The sequence below is a fragment of the Arachis hypogaea genome, chromosome 17 (assembly GCF_003086295.3).
Source record: "Arachis hypogaea cultivar Tifrunner chromosome 17, arahy.Tifrunner.gnm2.J5K5, whole genome shotgun sequence".
NCBI classification, from domain to species: domain Eukaryota; kingdom Viridiplantae; phylum Streptophyta; class Magnoliopsida; order Fabales; family Fabaceae; genus Arachis; species Arachis hypogaea.
The window spans coordinates 10,361,945-10,380,942 of record NC_092052.1 but is presented as its reverse complement, the minus strand read 5'-3'; the positions used below and the strand labels follow the sequence as shown (position 1 = coordinate 10,380,942).

At 39.1% G+C, this 18,998-nt stretch overlaps 2 protein-coding genes across 3 annotated transcripts; both read left to right on the top strand.

The window, feature by feature from the left end:
- Positions 1-5,494: 5,494 nt before the first annotated feature.
- On the top strand, positions 5,495-7,063 carry LOC112762764 (uncharacterized). The gene is made up of 2 exons (XM_025808607.1): positions 5,495-6,190; positions 6,329-7,063. Exons 1-2 carry the CDS (start codon positions 5,495-5,497, stop codon positions 7,061-7,063), a joined length of 1,431 nt encoding a protein of 476 aa, XP_025664392.1.
- Positions 7,064-15,316: 8,253 nt separating this feature from the next.
- LOC112766127 (uncharacterized) lies at positions 15,317-18,056 on the top strand. Of its 2 annotated transcripts, none has more exons than XM_025811999.3 (7): positions 15,317-15,449; positions 16,515-16,554; positions 16,629-16,763; positions 16,865-16,949; positions 17,030-17,255; positions 17,382-17,550; positions 17,782-18,056. In XM_025811999.3, exons 2-7 carry the CDS (start codon positions 16,538-16,540, stop codon positions 17,789-17,791), a joined length of 642 nt encoding a protein of 213 aa, XP_025667784.1. In that variant the 5' UTR covers positions 15,317-15,449; positions 16,515-16,537; the 3' UTR covers positions 17,792-18,056. The 2 variants fall into 2 exon arrangements, with proteins under 2 accessions (XP_025667784.1, XP_025667785.1); XM_025812000.3 differs by lacking the exon at positions 15,317-15,449 and adding an exon at positions 15,989-16,067.
- The last annotated feature ends 942 nt before the right edge of the window (positions 18,057-18,998 follow it).

Genomic DNA, 18,998 nt, shown 5'->3' with positions numbered 1-18,998 from the left:
TTTTTTGCATAATGAATCGAACACGTACTGTGAAATAATTGTATAGTACTAAATGAATGAAACATAATCCATTATATAAAATCAAATTCAAACAGCTTTCTGCATAATGAACCGAACACATATTCACGATGAAATAATTGTATAGTATTGAATGAACGAAACATAATCCATTATATAAAATCAAATTCAAAAAATTTTTGCATAATGAACCGAATACGTACTCATGATAAAACAATTATATAGTACTGAATGAACGAAACATATCCATTATATAAAATCAAATTCGAAACACCTCTATCTACAATCTAGAGATTATCAATTCAATTCAGATTCATAATACCTGCGTCCATTCAATTCAATTCAATTGAAAAAACAATCCTTAACAAAATGTTGGTGTTGTTAGTGATGACGATAACGAAAGAGGAGAAGAAGAAGAGAATGAGTAACAGAAGAAGAATTTGCATGCGCGAAAAAGAATGAGGAGGAGGATGAGGTATACATGAATTTGAAAGAAGAAGAAAATGACGTATGCATATATTTGAAAGGAAAAAAAAAAAAGAAAAAGAAGCGCAGAGAGGAGAAGAAGATAAATCACTTAATGAGAGTGATTTTTGTTGATATTAGACTTATTTAAATAAAATTTGGATGAAAAAAATATTTGAATGTGTAATATAATCTCAAATTTTTAATATTAATAAGTATTTTGAGATATTAAAAATATTTGAAATAGGTAGAATTATCACCAATTATGTATCTTTGTTATATTTTATAGTGAAATATTTGATTGTTGTTTTATCTGTGACATCGACTATTAAATTTTAAGCTAAACTACGTAAAAAAAATTTTTGTATCCATTTTGTTAGGTTTTTGCGCTGCTTTCACGGCCTTAATTCCTAATAAAATAGTTGAAGGATTAACATGATTGGTGAATATTAATTTTAAAATTAAATTGAATAAATTAAAACTTTAAAAACTGATTTAAACTATAAGAATAATTTTAAAGACTAATTTGATCATTAACTTATTTCATTAGCTAATCATAAATCACTAATTATAAACTCCATTAGCTCAAGGCTTTTACTCATATTGTTTCTTTTCTATTAACTCGAAAGTTACTTTTACCAAGAAATCTATAGCAAAAAGTGCCATGCCAAGGGGTAAAAGAACATGAGGAATCTTTAAATTATAAAAAGAAAAATATTCCGTATGTCTCTATCAATATCTTTTTAAATAAAATATAGATTTAATTATTCTGTCGATCTCTATAATTATATCAAATTTTTAATTAAATTTTTATTTTTTTTAATTAAGTCCTTGTACCATCTAATTTTTTCTAGTTAAATCTCTATTAACGTTAAGTAGAAAAAAAACGTTAATGAAATATGAATTTACATATTTACCCAAAGCTGCATTTGTCATTAATTTTTCTTCATACTATCTGTTCTTCCGCATCAAATAAAAAATCCCAAAACTATTTCAAAAAATCTAATCAAATGTATTAAGAATGAAAATTCATCAACACAACAAAAACAAATAAAATCACATCAAATTAAGTCATCAATCTTTTGTACAGGTTGCAGTTTCGTGAATTTTCCCTTATGATGATTCCACAAGCAAAAACGCAACGCAGAAGTAGAGTTCATGATGGTCGCAGCTTGAAGAGCAAAAGAAGCGTGAAATTGGTAGTAGAATTAAACGTTGAATCTTGGAAGCCACAAATTTCGGCGGAGAAAGAGAGGAAGACATGGATTGTCATCTCCTTGGCGAAAATAAAGATTTTTTCTGGAATTAAAAGAGGAGAAAAATGGAAAAATGAACACTTGACCGTTGTTTGCTGGCATTGAACTCGGAGAAGATGACATTGTTGTTGTGGCGCCGCCACGTGGCACCACTGGGGATGCAATGGCGCCCTCGGATCGGGTTTTGTAGGGTCATCCAATACTTACACTATGTTTGGTTTGATGGAAAATAAACGGAAAGAAAATGAATGGAAAGAAAATGGATGGAAAATGATATTTTTCTTTGTTTGGTTATCAAAGAAAATAAGAAGGAAAGAAAATTTTTGTGTGGGTCCACTAAAAAAAATTTCTTCCCATCACAAGCATGAAAACAAGAAGAAAAGTGTTATAATTTTGTATTTCCAATACTACCCTTAGTTAAATTATTATTGATAAATGTTAATATAAATTTAGTTTTAATATATTATTATAATAAAAATTTATATTTAAACATTATATATATTAGATAAATAATTTAAATTAAATATATAAAATTATAATATTTTATAATATTTATGAAATATAATAAAACATGAATAAATAAAAATATTTATACTTTATTTGATAATAAGGGTATTAACGTAATTTTATACTATTATGATTTTCTTTCTTCTCACTTTTCTTTTCATCCAAACAAAGAAAATTTTCTCTCTATTTTCTTTCCATCTATTTTCTATTCATCCAAATAACATACAAATAACTCAACTTTTTCTTCCATTTTCTTTCCTCTTATTTTTTTTTCTTTCATTTTTTTTTTTTTTGCAACATTCAAACAAAGTGTTAGGTGCAGTTTTGAATCGGGCCTCCCTAGAAAGAAGGGTTTTACCCGAACAAGGATACAGGGAGAAAGCCGAGAGCGACTTCGGTATCTCGCAGGAGAGCAGATTCCTGGAGACGTTGAACGGTTGAAGTCTTGCAGGTTTGGGAGGTTGACGCCAAGAATGTAGCCAGAGAAACGGTTCTCCTCGAGATAGAAAGTGAAAAGGTGAAATTGGTTGACTGTCGCCGGAAGTCCGTCGGAAAGGTTGTTTTAGGACAGATCAAGACCATAGAAGCGGAAGTGAGAGGCCACTGATTTGGTGTTAAACTGTTAATTTTTAGTATATACGTAGATGATTAAATAAAGAATTTAATTATTTTAAATTTTAAAATTATATTTTAACAGTATTGTTAGAATATAATTAGGATCAATTAGTATTATTTAGTATATCTGAATATTTATTATAGGAGATTACGTCTTTATTATTACGATTCTCTTAGTACCTATAAATACCCTTTCATATTGTATCATTCTAGACAACTTGAATAGACAACTTGAACACACTCAATAATATACAAATCCTTTCTTTAGTTTAGTCATCTGAAGGACAGGACGGGGGGAAACAAAAGCCTTTACTGCGAATATCACAAGGGATACGGGCACAAGACCCAAGACTGCTTCGACCTGAAAGACGCCCTGGAGCAAGCAATCAGGGACGGAAAGCTTGCCGACTTCTCCCACCTCATAAGGGAGCCGAGGAGACGGAATCGGGATCACGAAGGCGAGGACAGGTCCCGGGCGACAAGACGACGTCAAGAACCAGAGGGGGACGACCACGGTCTCACGGTGGTGAATGTAGTAACAGCAAGGAATTCCGCCCCGAGGTCAAAATCGGCACAGAAGAAAGACGCCAAGATCCTGGCGGTCTCCTCCTCGTCCGCTAGAAGTTCCCGGGGACTCCCATCCATCTCCTTCGGCCCTGAGGACCAATGGTTCGACGAGGTACCGGAGAGTCCCCCATGGTTATCATGGCCAGAGTCGGAACCGGCCTCGTCAAAAGGATCCTGGTAGACACAGGGGCGGACTCGAACATCATGTTTCGCAACGTTTTTGATGCCTTGGGGCTGCGCGATGCCGATCTCGCGACCCACCAGCACGGTGTGGTAGGGTTGGGTGACCACTTCATCAAGCCAGATGGGATCATCTCACTCCCGACCTCCCTGGGACAAGGACAGAGGCGAAGGACGGTAATGGCCGATTTTGTTGTCTTACGAGATTCCACAGCTTACAATATCATCCTGGGGAGAAAAACTATCAACGACCTTGGGGCAGCGATTAGTACGAGGCTGCTCGTAATGAAGTTTGTTACTGATGACGGATCCGTAGGATCCATCAGAGGAGACTTGGAAACGGCGGTCGTTTGCGACCACGCCAGCCTTTCTCTCAGGAAAAAGTCCAAAGAAGCATCCAGGGTCTTCCTTGCCGACCTGGATGCCAGAATAGATGACAAGCCCAGGCCTGAGCCAGAGGGGGACTTGGAAAAATTTAGGGTCGGTGACGGGGAGGAGAGGTTCACGTTCATAAACAGAAACCTCCCCCATGAATTAAAGGAACCTTTGATAGAAATGATCAGAGCCAATGCCGACCTCTTCGCGTGGACGCCAGCCGACATGCCAGGGATAGATCCCCAACTCATGTCACATCATCTGGCCGTCAAGCCGGAAGCTAAACCAGTGGCCCAGAGGAGGAGGAAGATGTCACAGGAAAGGGCAGAAGAGGTGGCCAGGCAGACGGCTAGCCTCCTTGAAGCAGGGTTCATCCGAGAGCTGGATTACTCGATGTGGCTGTCGAACGTGGTCTTGGTAAAAAAGCACAACGGGAAGTAGAGAATGTGTGTAGACTATTCCGACCCAACAAGGCATGTCCTAAAGACTGCTACCCCCTCCCCAACATTGACGCACTCGTCGATGCGGCGGCGGGGTACCATTATCTGAGCTTCATGGACGCCTACTCCGGGTACAATCAGATACCGATGCACCGACCCGACGAGAACAAAACAGCGTTCATAACGACAGGAGGGATCTATTGCTACAAGGTGATGCCATTTGGTTTGAAAAATGCCGGCGCCACATACCAGAGACTGATGAACAAGATATTCAGTGAGCTCATAGGCAAGACAGTAAAAGTCTACGTGGACGACATCCTTGCGAAAACCACACGGCCCGACGATCTCCTAGGCGACCTGGGGGGCGTGTTCGCGACCCTCCGACAACACGGCATGAGGCTCAACCCGCTCAAATGCACCTTTGCCATGGAGGTCGGGAAGTTCTTGGGATTCATGATCACCCAAAGGGGAGTAGAAGCCAACCCAGAGAAGTGTCAAGCGATTCTTCAGATGAAGAGCCCAAGTTGTATCAAAGACGTCCAACGTTTGGCGGGAAGGCTGACGACATTATCCCGCTTCCTCGGCGCATCGACAGCAAAAGCCTTACCCTTCTTTAGCCTGATGAAAAAGGGGATAGCATTTGAATGGACCCCAACGTGTGAGGAAGCATTCAACCACTTCAAGGCAATCCTGGCGACACCCCTGGTACTCGGGAAACCCAAGGCTGGAGAACCACTCTACCTCTACTTAGCAGTAACAGAGGAAGCGCTTGCAGCAGTGCTCGTACGAGAAGAAGGGAAATCTCAGCAACCGATTTACTTCGTGAGCAGGGCTCTACAAGGAGCAGAGATGAGGTACAGCAAATTGGAAAAACTGGTGCTCACACTCCTGACCTCCTCCCGAAGGTTGAGGCAATACTTCCAGGGACACCGTGTAGTCGTGAGGACGGACCAGGCAATTCGCCAAGTACTCCAAAAACCTGATTTGGCTGGGAGGATGATGACTTGGGTCATCGAGCTCTCCCAATATGACCTGCAATATGAGCCCCGACATGCGATCAAGGAGTAGGCGATGGCAGATTTCTTGGTGGAGGTAACGGGTAATCCCCCCGAGGAAACGGGCACACGGTGGAGGCTCCACATAGACGGTGCCTCCAACCAAACGTCCGGGGGGGCCGGGGTCATCTTAGAGAGTCCGGCGGGAGTCATTTACGAGCAATCGACCAAGTTCGAATTCCCCGTGTCGAACAATCAAGCGGAATATGAAGCCCTCTTAGGTGGACTAACACTAGCTCGGGAAGTCGGGGCAACAAGTCTGGAAGTATGCAGCGACTCACAAGTCGTCACCTCGCAAGTAAACGGAAGCTATCAAGCCAGGGACCCCCTCCTACAAAAATATTTGGAAAAGGTTAGAGAATTGACAAGGCAGTTCCAAGAGGTCACGGTCCAACACGTCCCAAGAGAAAGGAACACACGGGCAGACCTCCTGTCCAAATTAGCGAGCACGAAGCCAGGAACGGGAAACCGGTCTCTCATCCAGGGTATGGTGAAGGAACCAACGGTTGCCCTCCATTTGACGGAGTCAAGCCCCTCCTGGTTGGACCCCATCACAAACTTCCTGGAACACGGCAAGTTACCTGACGATGAGAAAGCAACCAAAACGTTGAGAAGGGAGGCAGCCATATACGCAATCATACAAGGGCAACTGTTCAGAAAGGGGCTCAGCCAACCCCTATTGAAGTGCTTACATCCCGACCAGACGGACTATGTACTTAGAGAAGTCCACGAGGGATGCTGCGGCCACCACATCGGGGGCAAAGCCCTAGCAAGGAAGCTCATCCGAGCTGGATATTACTGGCCATCGATAATGAGAGACTCCAAAGAATTTGTCAAGAAATGCGTAAAGTGTCAAGAAAACGCCAACTTCCACAAAGCGCCGGCTTCCGAGCTGAGTTTATTGACGTCTACACGACCTTTCGCTCAATGGGGAGTCGACCTCCTAGGACCTTTCCCAGTTGGCCCAGGACAAGTTAAATATCTCATAGTCGCCATCAACTACTACACCAAATGGATAGAGGCGGAACCACTAGCCAGCTTATCCTCATCCAATTGCAAGAAGTTCATGTGGAGACAAGTAATAACCCATTTCGGTATCCCGGAGGTCGTCATTTCGGACAATGGGACGCAGTTCACTGATAAGAAGTTCACGGAATTTCTCACCGGCCTGGGCATAAAACAAAAGTTTTCCTCAGTAGAACATCCCCAGACAAACGGACAAGTGGAGTCCGCAAACAAAGTCATCCTACTAGGCCTCAAGAAACGCTTAGAGAACAAGAAAGGCGCATGGGCCGACGAGCTCGCTTCGGTCCTCTGGTCCTACCGGACAACCGAGCAAAGCTCCACCGGGGAAACCCCCTTCTGCCTAACGTATGGGGTCGACGCAGTGATACCCGTGGAAATTGGAGAACCGAGTCCACGGTTACTTCTCGCAGGAGTAGACGAAGCGATGGAAAAGGACCTGGTGGAAGAGACCAGAGAGATGACCCACTTGTCAGAAACAGCATTAAAACAAAGAATAGCTCTGCGCTACAACACTAAAGTCCTCAGGAGGGATTTTGGGGAAAGAGACCTCGTCCTATGACGCAACGACGTCGGTTTACCGACCCCAGGAGAAGGAAAACTGGCGACAAATTGGGAAGGTCCCTACAGAATCAAAGAAGTGCTCGGTAAAGGCGCCTACAAGCTGGAGAGACTCGACGGCAGGGAGATCCCGAGAACATGGAATGCAGGTAACCTGAGGAGATTCTATTCGTAACTTGGGCTCACCGACCAAGCGGCCTATTAAGCTGGGTAGAGTTTCGCCTTGATCAAATGTTAATTCCTAATTATTCACTTTTATCAAATGCCTATTGTGTTCATAAACTTGTCTAGCTAACGACTAATTCTTACTTGTCCAAATTCTTCCATCTATTATCTTCCAACGTGTACCTCACGAGATCGTATTCGTAAACGGCAACCCAGGACTGATCACCCCGGAAAGCCAACGGAACCACAGCCATATCGAGCGGCTTCATAAATAAAACCACAACAGTTCTAATCGGATTACCAACGCAAATGGCAAAACGGGCACAAACAATAAGCCCGCCCCGAAAAGACGGTAACGAAAATTAAACGCCAAGCAAGATAAACAATAATAATGGTAAGTCGACCAAGCGACCAGTTAAGCATAAAAGTAATAAACTCACAACGAAATGTTCAACAAATCCACACCAAACCAAAGTTACAAGAGATCACTTTCTAGGCATGTCAACAATCTTGCCGTCCTGGATCATTTTGAAGACCCCAATAGCCGATGTGTCGAAGTCGGGAGCCATGATCTTCACCTGGGCCTTCAGAGCGTCCTCAGTCATGGAGATCACATTCTTCCCTTGCTCCTTGGTCGCTTTAAGCTTCTTCCTGAGCTCATCGACCTCGGCTTTAGCGGCTTTAGCCAACGAAACGGCTTGGTCATGCTCCTTCTCCAAGACCGCCACCCGACCCTGAGCGGCATTCAGCTGGCTCTCCAGGGTCATCTCCCGCTCGGCTAAGCGGGCCACCGTCTCGTCGGAAGCCTTCAATTTCTCCACGGCAGATGATGCCTTCTCCTCAGAAGCTTTGAGCTTCTCCCCCATCTCGGACAACTGACTCTGGAGCAGCTCGACTTGCACCTTGAAGTCATTGTTTGCCTTGCCTGAGGATTCGAGTTTCCTCCGAAGAGCCTGCATTCCCGACAACTCGAACTCAGCCTTTCGAGCTATCACGGCCCCCCGGAGCAAAGTCCGGTACATCCATCTCGCCTGTCCAGCCAGGTCGGTTCCGTGAAAATGCTCCTCCGTCCCAGGGGTCAGCTGGGAGTCAATAAACTTTGTAGCATCAAAATTTCTTTCCATAATGGTGAGAGTCCCTTCCGGGCTGGCAGACGCCCTCCGCTTCTTAGGGGTGTGGATAAGTTCCACGTCATCATCTTCCTGATGGGTAGAGGACGAATGCCCACCAACGACCACCTCATCGGGAATGGGGGAAGCCTGCGCCCCTGCCGAGTTCTTCTCCGACATACCGGTATCCTGGGGAGAGGGCATAGCCTGATGCTCCTTCTCCTCGGAAGGGCCCCCCAACTTCCCGGCATCCTCCTCTTCGGCCTTCTCTTCGTTACTGTCCTCGAAGAAGGTCTTCATCAAAATTTCAAGCCACGTTACTGAGGCAGACATCTCCACTGCAGCAAATAGACAAACACATCAGTCGTCAGATCAAGTAAAACAAGCAATGACAAACAGTACAAGCACAAAACAAAACGACTCACGGATATAGCTCCTGGCGGCCTCCCGTTCACCCATGAGGAGATGAGGGTTCACGGAGTTCTTTCCAAAAAGGGCAAACAACACATCCGCTATTTTCTTATCTACAGGGGACATCCCTTTATACGTCACCTTAATAAAAGAATTAGACCCCGCCCCAAAACTCCAATAAGTTGGGATGAGGCGCTCCCCCTCTAACGATAACCAAAAGGGATGGCGACCTTTAGCAGGGCGAACTTTGAAGAATTTATCTTTGAACCCATGGTAAGAGTCCTCAAACAGACCAAATATCCTCCGACCTTGGGCAGACCGGAAAGAAAGGAAACCTTTTCTCGCCTTCCCTTGTTTGGAGGGGTTGGTGAGATTGAAGAAAAAGAGGAAGACATCCACTGACGCCGGCAGCTTGAGATATTCACAAACCAGCTCAAAACAGCGGATAGAAGCCCAGCTGTTCGGATGGAGCTGCGACGGCGACACGGATATCCGGTTGAGGAGCGACATCTGAAAGTCAGAGAAGGGTAGGCGAACGCCGACCTGGGTGAACATGGCCTTGTAAAACCAGATCCAGTCAGCGACCCGGGGAGAACGGAGGTTGATCTCGTACAACCGCTCGTCGGGGGCAAGAACGAAGGTCTCGTAGTTGGTCTCCTCGTTTGTCCCCCCACATAAGTACTCGGCTTGCCGGAACTCCGTCAACTCTTCCAGATCCATCTGGTTAGGCGAGTCCTTTACGTCTGAGGTCACCCATGCGTAGGGTCGTAGTTTGCGCCAGAGGTAGAAGTCCAGGCGACGACGCGAGGCATACCTATAGTGGGGGTACCGCTCCATTAGTCTATGAGGTCGGGAGCCCGGATAAAACCCAGAAACCATGTTTACCCTACTCAACAGTTAAGATCAAGCATGGCCAAAGCTACATCTATCCCACAAGTCACCTAAAAACCTACCCTGGAATGGTACCCCTCCCCTAACATATCTACCTAGCATCGAAAGGCCACATAACAACAAATTCCAAACAAAACAGCAAGGACACTAAGCAGATACAACAAACACACAATAAACAGAGCAGAAAAGAGAGGAGGCAGAGGATTACCTGAATTCGTTGAAGCTGGAAGAACGAGAGAAAGATGTTCGAAGAAAATCGCAACAACACTCTAGAATTCCCAAGGGAAGAGGAAGGAGATAGCAAGGAAATGGAAGAAACAAGAGCGCAAAATGAGGAAAAAGTGGAAGGTAAACTATTTAAAACTGCCACCCAGGAAGCGCGAAAGACTTAGGGGCAAAATAGTACTTACACGCAGGGTTTTTGCACCCCATTATGAGCATTTAATGCTCAGCGCAAAGAACGAAGCGTTGAACGGTTACTTCAGCAACCAAGAGACATGCGCGCAGAGGCATGTCCCTTCCACGAGCGGCCGACCTAACGAGTATGAACGAAGCGAGAAGCAACACGCTGCTGATAGCTCCCACGACTATCATTGGCGCGTGGGGGCACTGTTACGGCCTGGCCCAAACCCCCTACGGTTCGGCCCGACCCGAGCGCCATCCAACCCGGACACGCGCCCCGCGACCAACCCGGACACGTGTCCCGGACAGTTCACGCATGGCTGTGAGATAACGTCCCCAATAACGTGGGCCCACCCTCATTGGGCCCACCACTGACAGTATATAAGGGGAAGATTTACTCTTCCCCCAAGGTACGTAACATATCACATCGCTCCTTTTCGCCTGCACATTACTACAAGAGCGTCGGAGTGTCTTTGCAGGTGGCACCCCCTTTTTTCACGAAGTACTCGGGACCTCGCACACCCTTGGCCGGTAGTCCACGACCTGACGAGCCCCTACCATCTCCGAGGATTTCAACCCGAAACGTCCGGTAACCGACCTACCGAATAGGATCAATTAGTATTATTTAGTATATCTGAATATTTATTATAGGAGATTACGTCTTTATTATTACGATTCTCTTAGTACCTATAAATACCCTTTTATATTATATTATTCTAGACAACTTGAATAAATAACTTGAACACACTCAATAATATACAAATCCTTTTTCTAGTTTAGTCTCTTGTTTCTAACAAGTATAATAATAAAAACTAATTTGTATATATTTAATATATTAGAAAATATAAAAAATAATATCTTATCAATAATTTTTAATAATATTCTTAAAATCGGTACTTAAAACACATTTTAGCAAGATTCTTAAATAAAATTGAATAAAATAGAAAAACTACACGTTAATTTGAAAAGGAAAATACTGAATCGAACTATGGAAGTACTTAAAGAATGGTGTTAATTATTGAATACAGAAGAAGAGTGAAGGGGACGCGCTTGGAGAGAGCGTGAGGAGAGAAGCGCGTAGAAGATTGATTATAAATGGACAAAAACAAGTATAGTAAGTAGTAAGAAAATTAACAATAAGGAATAGGACGCTTCGCCGATTCAGATTTCAGAATGAGCCAATGGAAAACGACAACGTTTGAGTCTTTAAAGAATTAAAGTGGTTGTCCCTGCTCCTACCTTATCGACTACTGTAATTAAGTAATAAAAAAATATTTAATTATTCTATCTGTTATTGTTTTTATAATTTTATTGAATTTTTAATTAAATTTTTATATTTTTTAAATTAAATTTTTATATAATATTAGATTTTATAATTAAATTTTTATTATAAATTTATAACAAAAATATTAGTGTGAACAAAATATTTTATTAAATAAAATGAATATAATATATATATAATAGAAAAATCTAAAGAACAACACCTCTTATTTTTTTTTGAAAAAGTATAGGTAGACAATGAAAATATTAAACAATATAAACAATAAATATATTGGATGTTCAATTCATTAAATGTGCGGATGGTTATTCAAATATTAAGATTTAGGTGAATAAATGAATATAGTGTATTTTACTTGAATTAGACAAATTTTAGAGCCTGTTGTTCATGTTATTCAAAAAAGCCATTAGTTACCTATCATAACTCTTTCCTAAATTAAAAAAGAACACAAATATTCTCTCACATTCACGGAAGGAATGAGAAGAGAAGGAAGAAGAAAGAAAAAAGAAAATAAGACGGTACCATGTAGGGGAGAAGTAAAAAGAGAGGAAGGGCGATGATGCTGATGAAGAAACTCTTGAGCGCAGCGTGGATGGACTTGCTAGTGGTAGGTGCAAAGTCTTTATAGCTCCGATTGTTTTCTGTCACCACTACTGCCACGGATATAGGAGACCTAAAACGATAGAAGAAAAAAGGATAGAACGAGAGAAAGATTGTGAAAGAGAGATTACATTGCAGGGAGAAAGAAAGGGGTGGAGGTCGCGAAAGAGCGAGGTGGTGGAGGGTGATACACAAAATCACATAGAGACAACCCTTCAACGAAACACAAAGATGCATTGTACTTACTAGTGTCATGATCCCAGCTTTTATCACTTATGCACTTGGGACACATATTGTGTTTAGTGCATTTGTCTATGGTTTGCTTATTTCAAATGGACTACTTGCTGCTGCTATCATTGAGAAGCTTGAGGACTTTGTTTCTGTTTTTCTGCTACCTCTTCTTTGCAATCAGGGTCCTCAAGACTAATCTCACCTTGATCAAGGGAGCGGCTAGATGGAAATTTGTGATCTCGATGATTCACTTTACTTGTATTGGCAAGGTCTTTGGCACTCTTGTTGTTTCCCTCCTATTTCAAATACCTGTCAGGGAAGGTGTCATTTTTTGTCTGCTTAGGAATACTGAAGGCTTCATTGAAATTATTGTGCTCAATGTTGGCTGGGAACAAAAAAGTATATTTATACGATGCATGTTATTAACTTACTAATTCCGCTAGGTAATTAACAACCAACTCCTGCCAATTCCTGTTAGACTGGACCCAAAGCAAAAAAAAAAAAAAAAGCTTCCATTTATACTCCTTTTAACCGTAGTTTCAAAAACAACATACAGCCACCTCAATCTCTTACTCTGCATGCCATCATCCACGCCATCAACCTTTGTCACAGACCATGTTCGTGCCGCCGTCGCCTCCTCCAGTGCTGCCATGTACTAGCCCATCGCGTCATGTTGCTTCCGCTGCGAGGATGCCGTCCACCACGGTCAAGAAATCACACCGAGTCGTATGCCTCCTCTGCCGCGTTGCACAACCTTCCATTCCGTTGCCACCACGTCATCGTGCCGCGCCGTCTGCCTCTTCTGTCGCATTGCGTCTCGACCGTCTCCGCCATGAAGCCATGGCGCTGCATCTCTTCCTCCTCCTCCATCGTGCCTTGCCTCCGCCTCCTCTTCCATCGTGCCATTGAGCCACGTCCCATCCTCCAAAGGTTAGTGGATGTTTCTTCTTCAATTTACTGGATGTTTCATCTCTGTTTCGGGGTTCAAAAAATTAGTAGACGGCTTCATATGAGATTAGACGTTTCTTTCATTATAGAATGGATGTTTCTTGTCCTTGCATCAGCGATGCGAATGGTGTTTTACGCAATGCAATGTGGTAGTGGCAAGACGGCAGTCTGTACGACAAGAACGGTGGTGCACTGCTTACGAACCACACGCACAACTCGCGCAAGAAATTCAGAGAGAACGATGGCGCACCATGGAGGCAGCGATGCGAAAGTCTGTTCGGCAGGAATGGTGGCGCATTGCAGCGGCAGCGAAGCAGTGGTCTGCATGAGAGAGAAGGCCGTCGCTATGAGAGAAAAGGTTGTCGACACTGTATTTAAGAAGCGGTTAATTTACCAAATTTTCTCTTAACTTAATTATTATTATTGATTTAATTCATGATGTGTGTAGGTGTTGGGAGATGAAGTACTTTCAATTATGGTTCTTGTAACGATTATGATGACAACAATCATCTCACCGACAATGACATTGATCCACAAGCCAAGATAAAGGCATATATCATACAAGAACAGAACAATAAATTGAACAGAGGAAAGTGGTTTTGGAGATTGGTGTTTGAGGTTCATAGAAAATAGAGAAATAGGGAGTAACGTGTAGTTTCTATTTGTTTGAAGTAGAAAGAAACTACTATGGTTTCTCTGCTTTTTTAGAGACAGAGTTAGGGTTGAAAGTGAGTTGAGTTGAGTCGAGTTAGACCAAGTTCAAACTCGATTCACGAAAATTAAGCTTGGTTTACGGCTCGACTCATTAATAATCGTGCCTATTTCATAAGTTCAAGCTTAGCTCAACGAAAGCTCACGAGTTGACTCAAATAATAGGAACATAATCTATAATTTTATATCAATAAATTATAACTTATATATATTAAAAAATTAAAAAAAAGATAAATTTTATATATTGTCTATCTATCAGTTATAAATTTTTTATTTATGTCTTATATTAAAATTATATATAAAAAATAACTATAAAATTTTAAATAATTAAGAGCATTAATATTAATATATATGTAAAATTATATATATATATATATATATATAATTATTAATACGCATATCTTATATGCATTTAATCTATATTTTTAATATTATATATATAATCAAGTCAGCTCACGAGTTAACGAACTGAGTTCGGCTCATTTAATTTATGAGCTCAATTCCAAGCTCAAGCTCGGCTCACCAGCTCACGAGTTTAGCTTATCGAGCTATTAAAAAGTCGAGTTCTACTCATGAGCTGGCTTGACTCACATCTACCCCTAGACAGAGAGTACGAGTAAATTTAAATTTTATAAATTTTTTTAATATTTACTTTTAATAAGGATTTAATTATAAAATTTAATCTAATATAAAAATTTAACTGAAAAAAAAATTGAGATTTAATTGAAATTCGATAAAATTATAAGAATAAACAAAATAATAAAATCTAAAAAAAAAGGTTTTGCTATGCTATAAGGGTATTGGTTAAGTATATCATAAAAAAAAATATTTTAATGTTTTTGATATAATTTAATGCATTGAATATATTAAAAGTTTAAAAACTTTTTTTATGATATACTTAACCAATATTTTTAAAACACATAATGGTTAAATTTATACAAAAAAAATTTTGGAGGCTAATTTGAGTAATTATTTTACTGAAAAATAAATTAAGAATTGATTTGTCAGAATAAAATTTTAAAATTAATTTGTGTATTAATTTTTGTTGAATACTAAAATATCCGCTTTTAAAATATTTGAAAACTGATCTAGGTACTCTTAAATTAAATAGCACCCGTTCCACATTTCTCACAGTCTCTACTTTGGCTTACTTTAGTAAAGTTTTTACTTTTCAAAAGTAGTTTATAAAAACTAATTTTTAAAAGATAACTTTTTAAAAATTGTAGCATTTATGTTTGATAATTTAAATTAAAAATAGTTTTCAATAAACACAAGTAACAACAATTACATTTAGTAGAATAGCTTTTAAAATTTAAAAATATTATAATAGATATAAATATAAGCATTAAATTTAAAAATTAGTTAACATGAATTTATATTAGATTTTTAAATTTTAAAAAGTACAAATCAATTTTAAAAAATTCTATCTCAGATTCTCAGATACTTTTAAAAGTACCAAATTTTTTAAAAACTACAAATATAAGACTATGATCTTTTTTATTTACCAAAAATAAAAAATTAAACTTTTAAATAACACAAATATCTCTTTAAAAAATTTTACCAAACCAAGCTTTCGACTCGCTCTTCTCCCATAGTCGCCTCCAGCAGATTCCGTCTCGCCATCGTCGCTGCGCCTCGAAGTAATTAAAATTTAAACCTAATTATTGTTCTGTTTATACCCTAATTAGATTGCTATTTTAATTGATTGCAATTTGATTTCAAATTAATTATTGTTCTATTCAAACCCTAATTATTATTTTGATTGATTGTTATCTGTGTATTTTAATTGTTCTGTATATTTTTATAGATTGTTATTCTGTATATTCTAATTTTTTATTTTGTGATTTTATTGTGTTACTTCATTTCTAGGGTTTGGTTCATGATACTTGTGGTGTGTTGCTAAGATGTAGTTGTCAAATACTCAAATTGTGTTGCCTATTTATTGGCAAAATCTATCCACGAATGATAGGGGAGGAAAAAGAACGCCTTGTTATAGTTGGAGTTAGTGGTTTGTGCAAATGAATTTATCGATATATATCAAATGAATTGATCCATGTGATTCTGAATGTTATTTTCATGCTACATTGATCAAGATAATGGGGAGCGGGTTTGGGAATAGTCACTTAATCCTATGGGATGGAAAAAGTTTGGAAGAGGTTGTAGTATTTTATTTGCAAGGGATATTTGCTATTTAGAAATTCTATGATAATTCAGTATGTAGCATGGAGAAGGGGATTCTGTTGGCACTCTGGTACAGAGTATGTTTTTACACTGGAACATATGATGCACTATTTTATGTTTATGATTTGTTCCATTTATGTTGACCTAGTCATTTTGCTTTTCAACAACAATAATAAAATATATTGATCCTGTGCATCTGTGTTTACCAAAGAATTAAAGGTTTGGTGTTAATTTTTTTGAAAACATCACATTATTTATATTTTCTTTCTTTGGTTTTGGTACTAGACAAAAAAAAATGTGTTGTATTATAAATCTTTCGATGAATATTTAAAGAAATATAGTTTGAGTTTATTTTGACCTATTAACCATGTATTCCTGAATTATTTGTTTACATTAGATTCATTGCAATGTTTGAAGCTTTTATTAATATCAGTTCTCAAGTTTTAATTTGTTATTATGAATGTATATCTTATTGCAAGGTTGTTGTATATTTTCAGACTTTCTAAAGTAGTAATTGTTTTCAGGTTCCAAGTCATAAAATTTTATCATGGATCCAAAACCAGAGTAAGCCCTTTTTAATTTGGACTTTTGTTTTTATGTTTAGTTGGGAACATCTCATACTCTTTTGTTTAAAGCAGAAAGACTTTTGATGGTTGGATTAATATGGAGGAACTTATGAAGCTCCCCGTTATCAATAATTCACTATATGACAAAGATGCCCCCCTTTACTCGCGTAGGCTGAAAGCTCCTACTAATTTACGTGTGCCAACGGAGTGAGTGCATCATGACAAGTTATTTTATTTAAATACATTAATATTAATTAGTCAATTTGTTTTCTTATACTTTCTTTTCCTGCAATTGTTTTGTACTATAGAGCCGAGATTCAATTAGAGTTAAAACAGACGCATCCTTATCATGTATTAGCAATGGATCATTACAACAAAAGCATAGATAATGAGGTTAAGTAACTTATTTATTTTCTCAAAGTATATTTATTTTTATTTGAAAAACAAATTTCTGTTGATATTTGCTTTTTCAGGAAGAGGAGTATAAGATTTCAAGTTTGGTTAGTATGGGTAAAACCAGAACAATGTGCTTTGGTATGCACCTTGGTTTTCTTCGTCACCTCTTTTGGGAGACGGTGCCTAAAAACACTCCGTCAGTTGAGCCCAAAGTTTTCTATGCCCGGGTTCATGAAATGTTTCAGAAGGGAGGCATTCATGTACCTTTTTGTGGCTTTTATAATGATTCTGTTGATGACTCAGGTATTCTCATGTGAATGTATATATATATATATATATATATATAGAGAGAGAGAGAGAGAGAGAGAGAAAGAGAGAGGTTGTCTTTTGTTTAAATTATTTAAATAATTTTTACTTGATTTTTGTTAGAGAGCTGTGAGATTTGTGGTCTGAAGAATTCTGATGAATTCTGGAAGAAAGAAAAAGAATTAAAGGACAAAGAAGCAGAGAGAGTAAAGGCTATTCATAATGATGGATATCTTCTTCATCCAATTCATTTTAGTGGCATGTATCAATCTCCCCATGGAGACAACCAAAGGTAAGCAACAACTACTTTTTATTGTTTGTCTTTTTCTGTTCTTTTAAATTTTATATTTATTGTTTCTCAATCTCTTTGGAACTCTCCAAAAATGACACTAAAATGTTACTAAGAAGCTCTTTCTAACCTTATCTGGGCCAATTGTTATGTATGTCACATAAATTTAGTAAATTATGTGTCTCTTGTTATGATTTTTATTTCGTTGCCTAATTTTTATTCTTGAAATTGTAGGATGAATTAGGACAATGAATTGGATGTACAGGGGGAGATACTCAGGATGCCTAGTCCCTAGAAAAGTCTGAAAGATATATTAGGATAATGACTTTGGAGAATACTTAATGTGATGTTTTTCTTTCAAGTTTAGGAATCATATGTTTGGTGGTAACAATCTGAAAAATACTTTGTATTAAGTATTTTATGCAGGATTATGCTTGTGTTGGTTGTTTGAAATTGTGAGGCTTTGGATTTTGGTGATGGCTTCTCTGGTTTCTGGTCTTTTTTTCCTACATGTATTCTTCATGTTTCTATTTTCTCTTTTTTAAAGAAACTAGTAGGATTGTGTAAGTTCGATCGAGATGGGATATATCTATTTGAGGGGCATGGATAAAAGTATATTGTTTTTTAGATATAATAAATGAGTCAAAATGTGAAGTTTGTTGTTTCTTGTTACACAATAAAGAAGTAATCCATACAAATTTTCCTTTCTAATAGACACTGCTTAAAGTAAAACAAACTTCTTATTCGTCTAATTTAAAACAAGGAGTAAGTGTGATTTTGGTTTTTATGGTTTAGTCTTAAAATCAAAATCTGTTCTAATCTCTTTTGGAATGATAGAAATATTTTCACGTTATTGGCTTCTTTTGCATGGTCACCACCACCTTTGAAATGTCCCTTTTTTTTTTTTCTTTTAAATCCAACATTAAATTCTTCAAAATTCAACCACAATAACAATAAAAAACATTCGGATTTTCTTTTGAAAAAAAAAAAAATCATCAATTAGGGAGAGAGAGTTCAGAGAGTGCTTGCCAACCTGCTCTGCCATTGCTGCCTTTATTGTTGTCGCTGGAGAAGGCTGCAGTGGCACTCGCATGTCGCATCTTGTTCCTGGTGTTTTGGATTGGTCATTCCAGCAAATATCTCATGGATGTTTTAACATCCATTGTTCTATTGAAAAAAAATTGCAACCGCGGTGCTCACAAACACTTGTGTAACGTCTCCTATAACCTTTCCACACTTCTCATCCCTAATCACATTCGACCAAGCAGGCGAATCCAAAGACGCAACACCAAATTCCTCGCAAAGCTTCCAACTACCATCAAGGGAAAAGCGATTCCAGCCTTGGAGAAAAGCTTCTACAACATTTGATCATAGACTGCTATTTGAAGCAGCTTCCTCAAGAACTATGGTCCTTGGTTACTTTACAAAAAGTCCATGTTATTCAACCACAT

Excerpts from the sequence above, each read along its gene's own strand:
- LOC112762764 (XM_025808607.1), top strand. The coding sequence starts at position 5,495 with ATGGCAGATTTCTTGGTGGAGGTAACGGGTAATCCCCCCGAGGAAACG. Across the intron at positions 6,191-6,328 it reads ATCCCGACCAGACGGACTAT|TGTCAAGAAAACGCCAACTT; the intron begins GTACTTAGAGAA and ends AAATGCGTAAAG.
- LOC112766127 (XM_025811999.3), top strand. Across the intron at positions 16,950-17,029 it reads ACAAAAGCATAGATAATGAG|GAAGAGGAGTATAAGATTTC; the intron begins GTTAAGTAACTT and ends TTGCTTTTTCAG. Across the intron at positions 17,256-17,381 it reads TGATTCTGTTGATGACTCAG|AGAGCTGTGAGATTTGTGGT; the intron begins GTATTCTCATGT and ends GATTTTTGTTAG.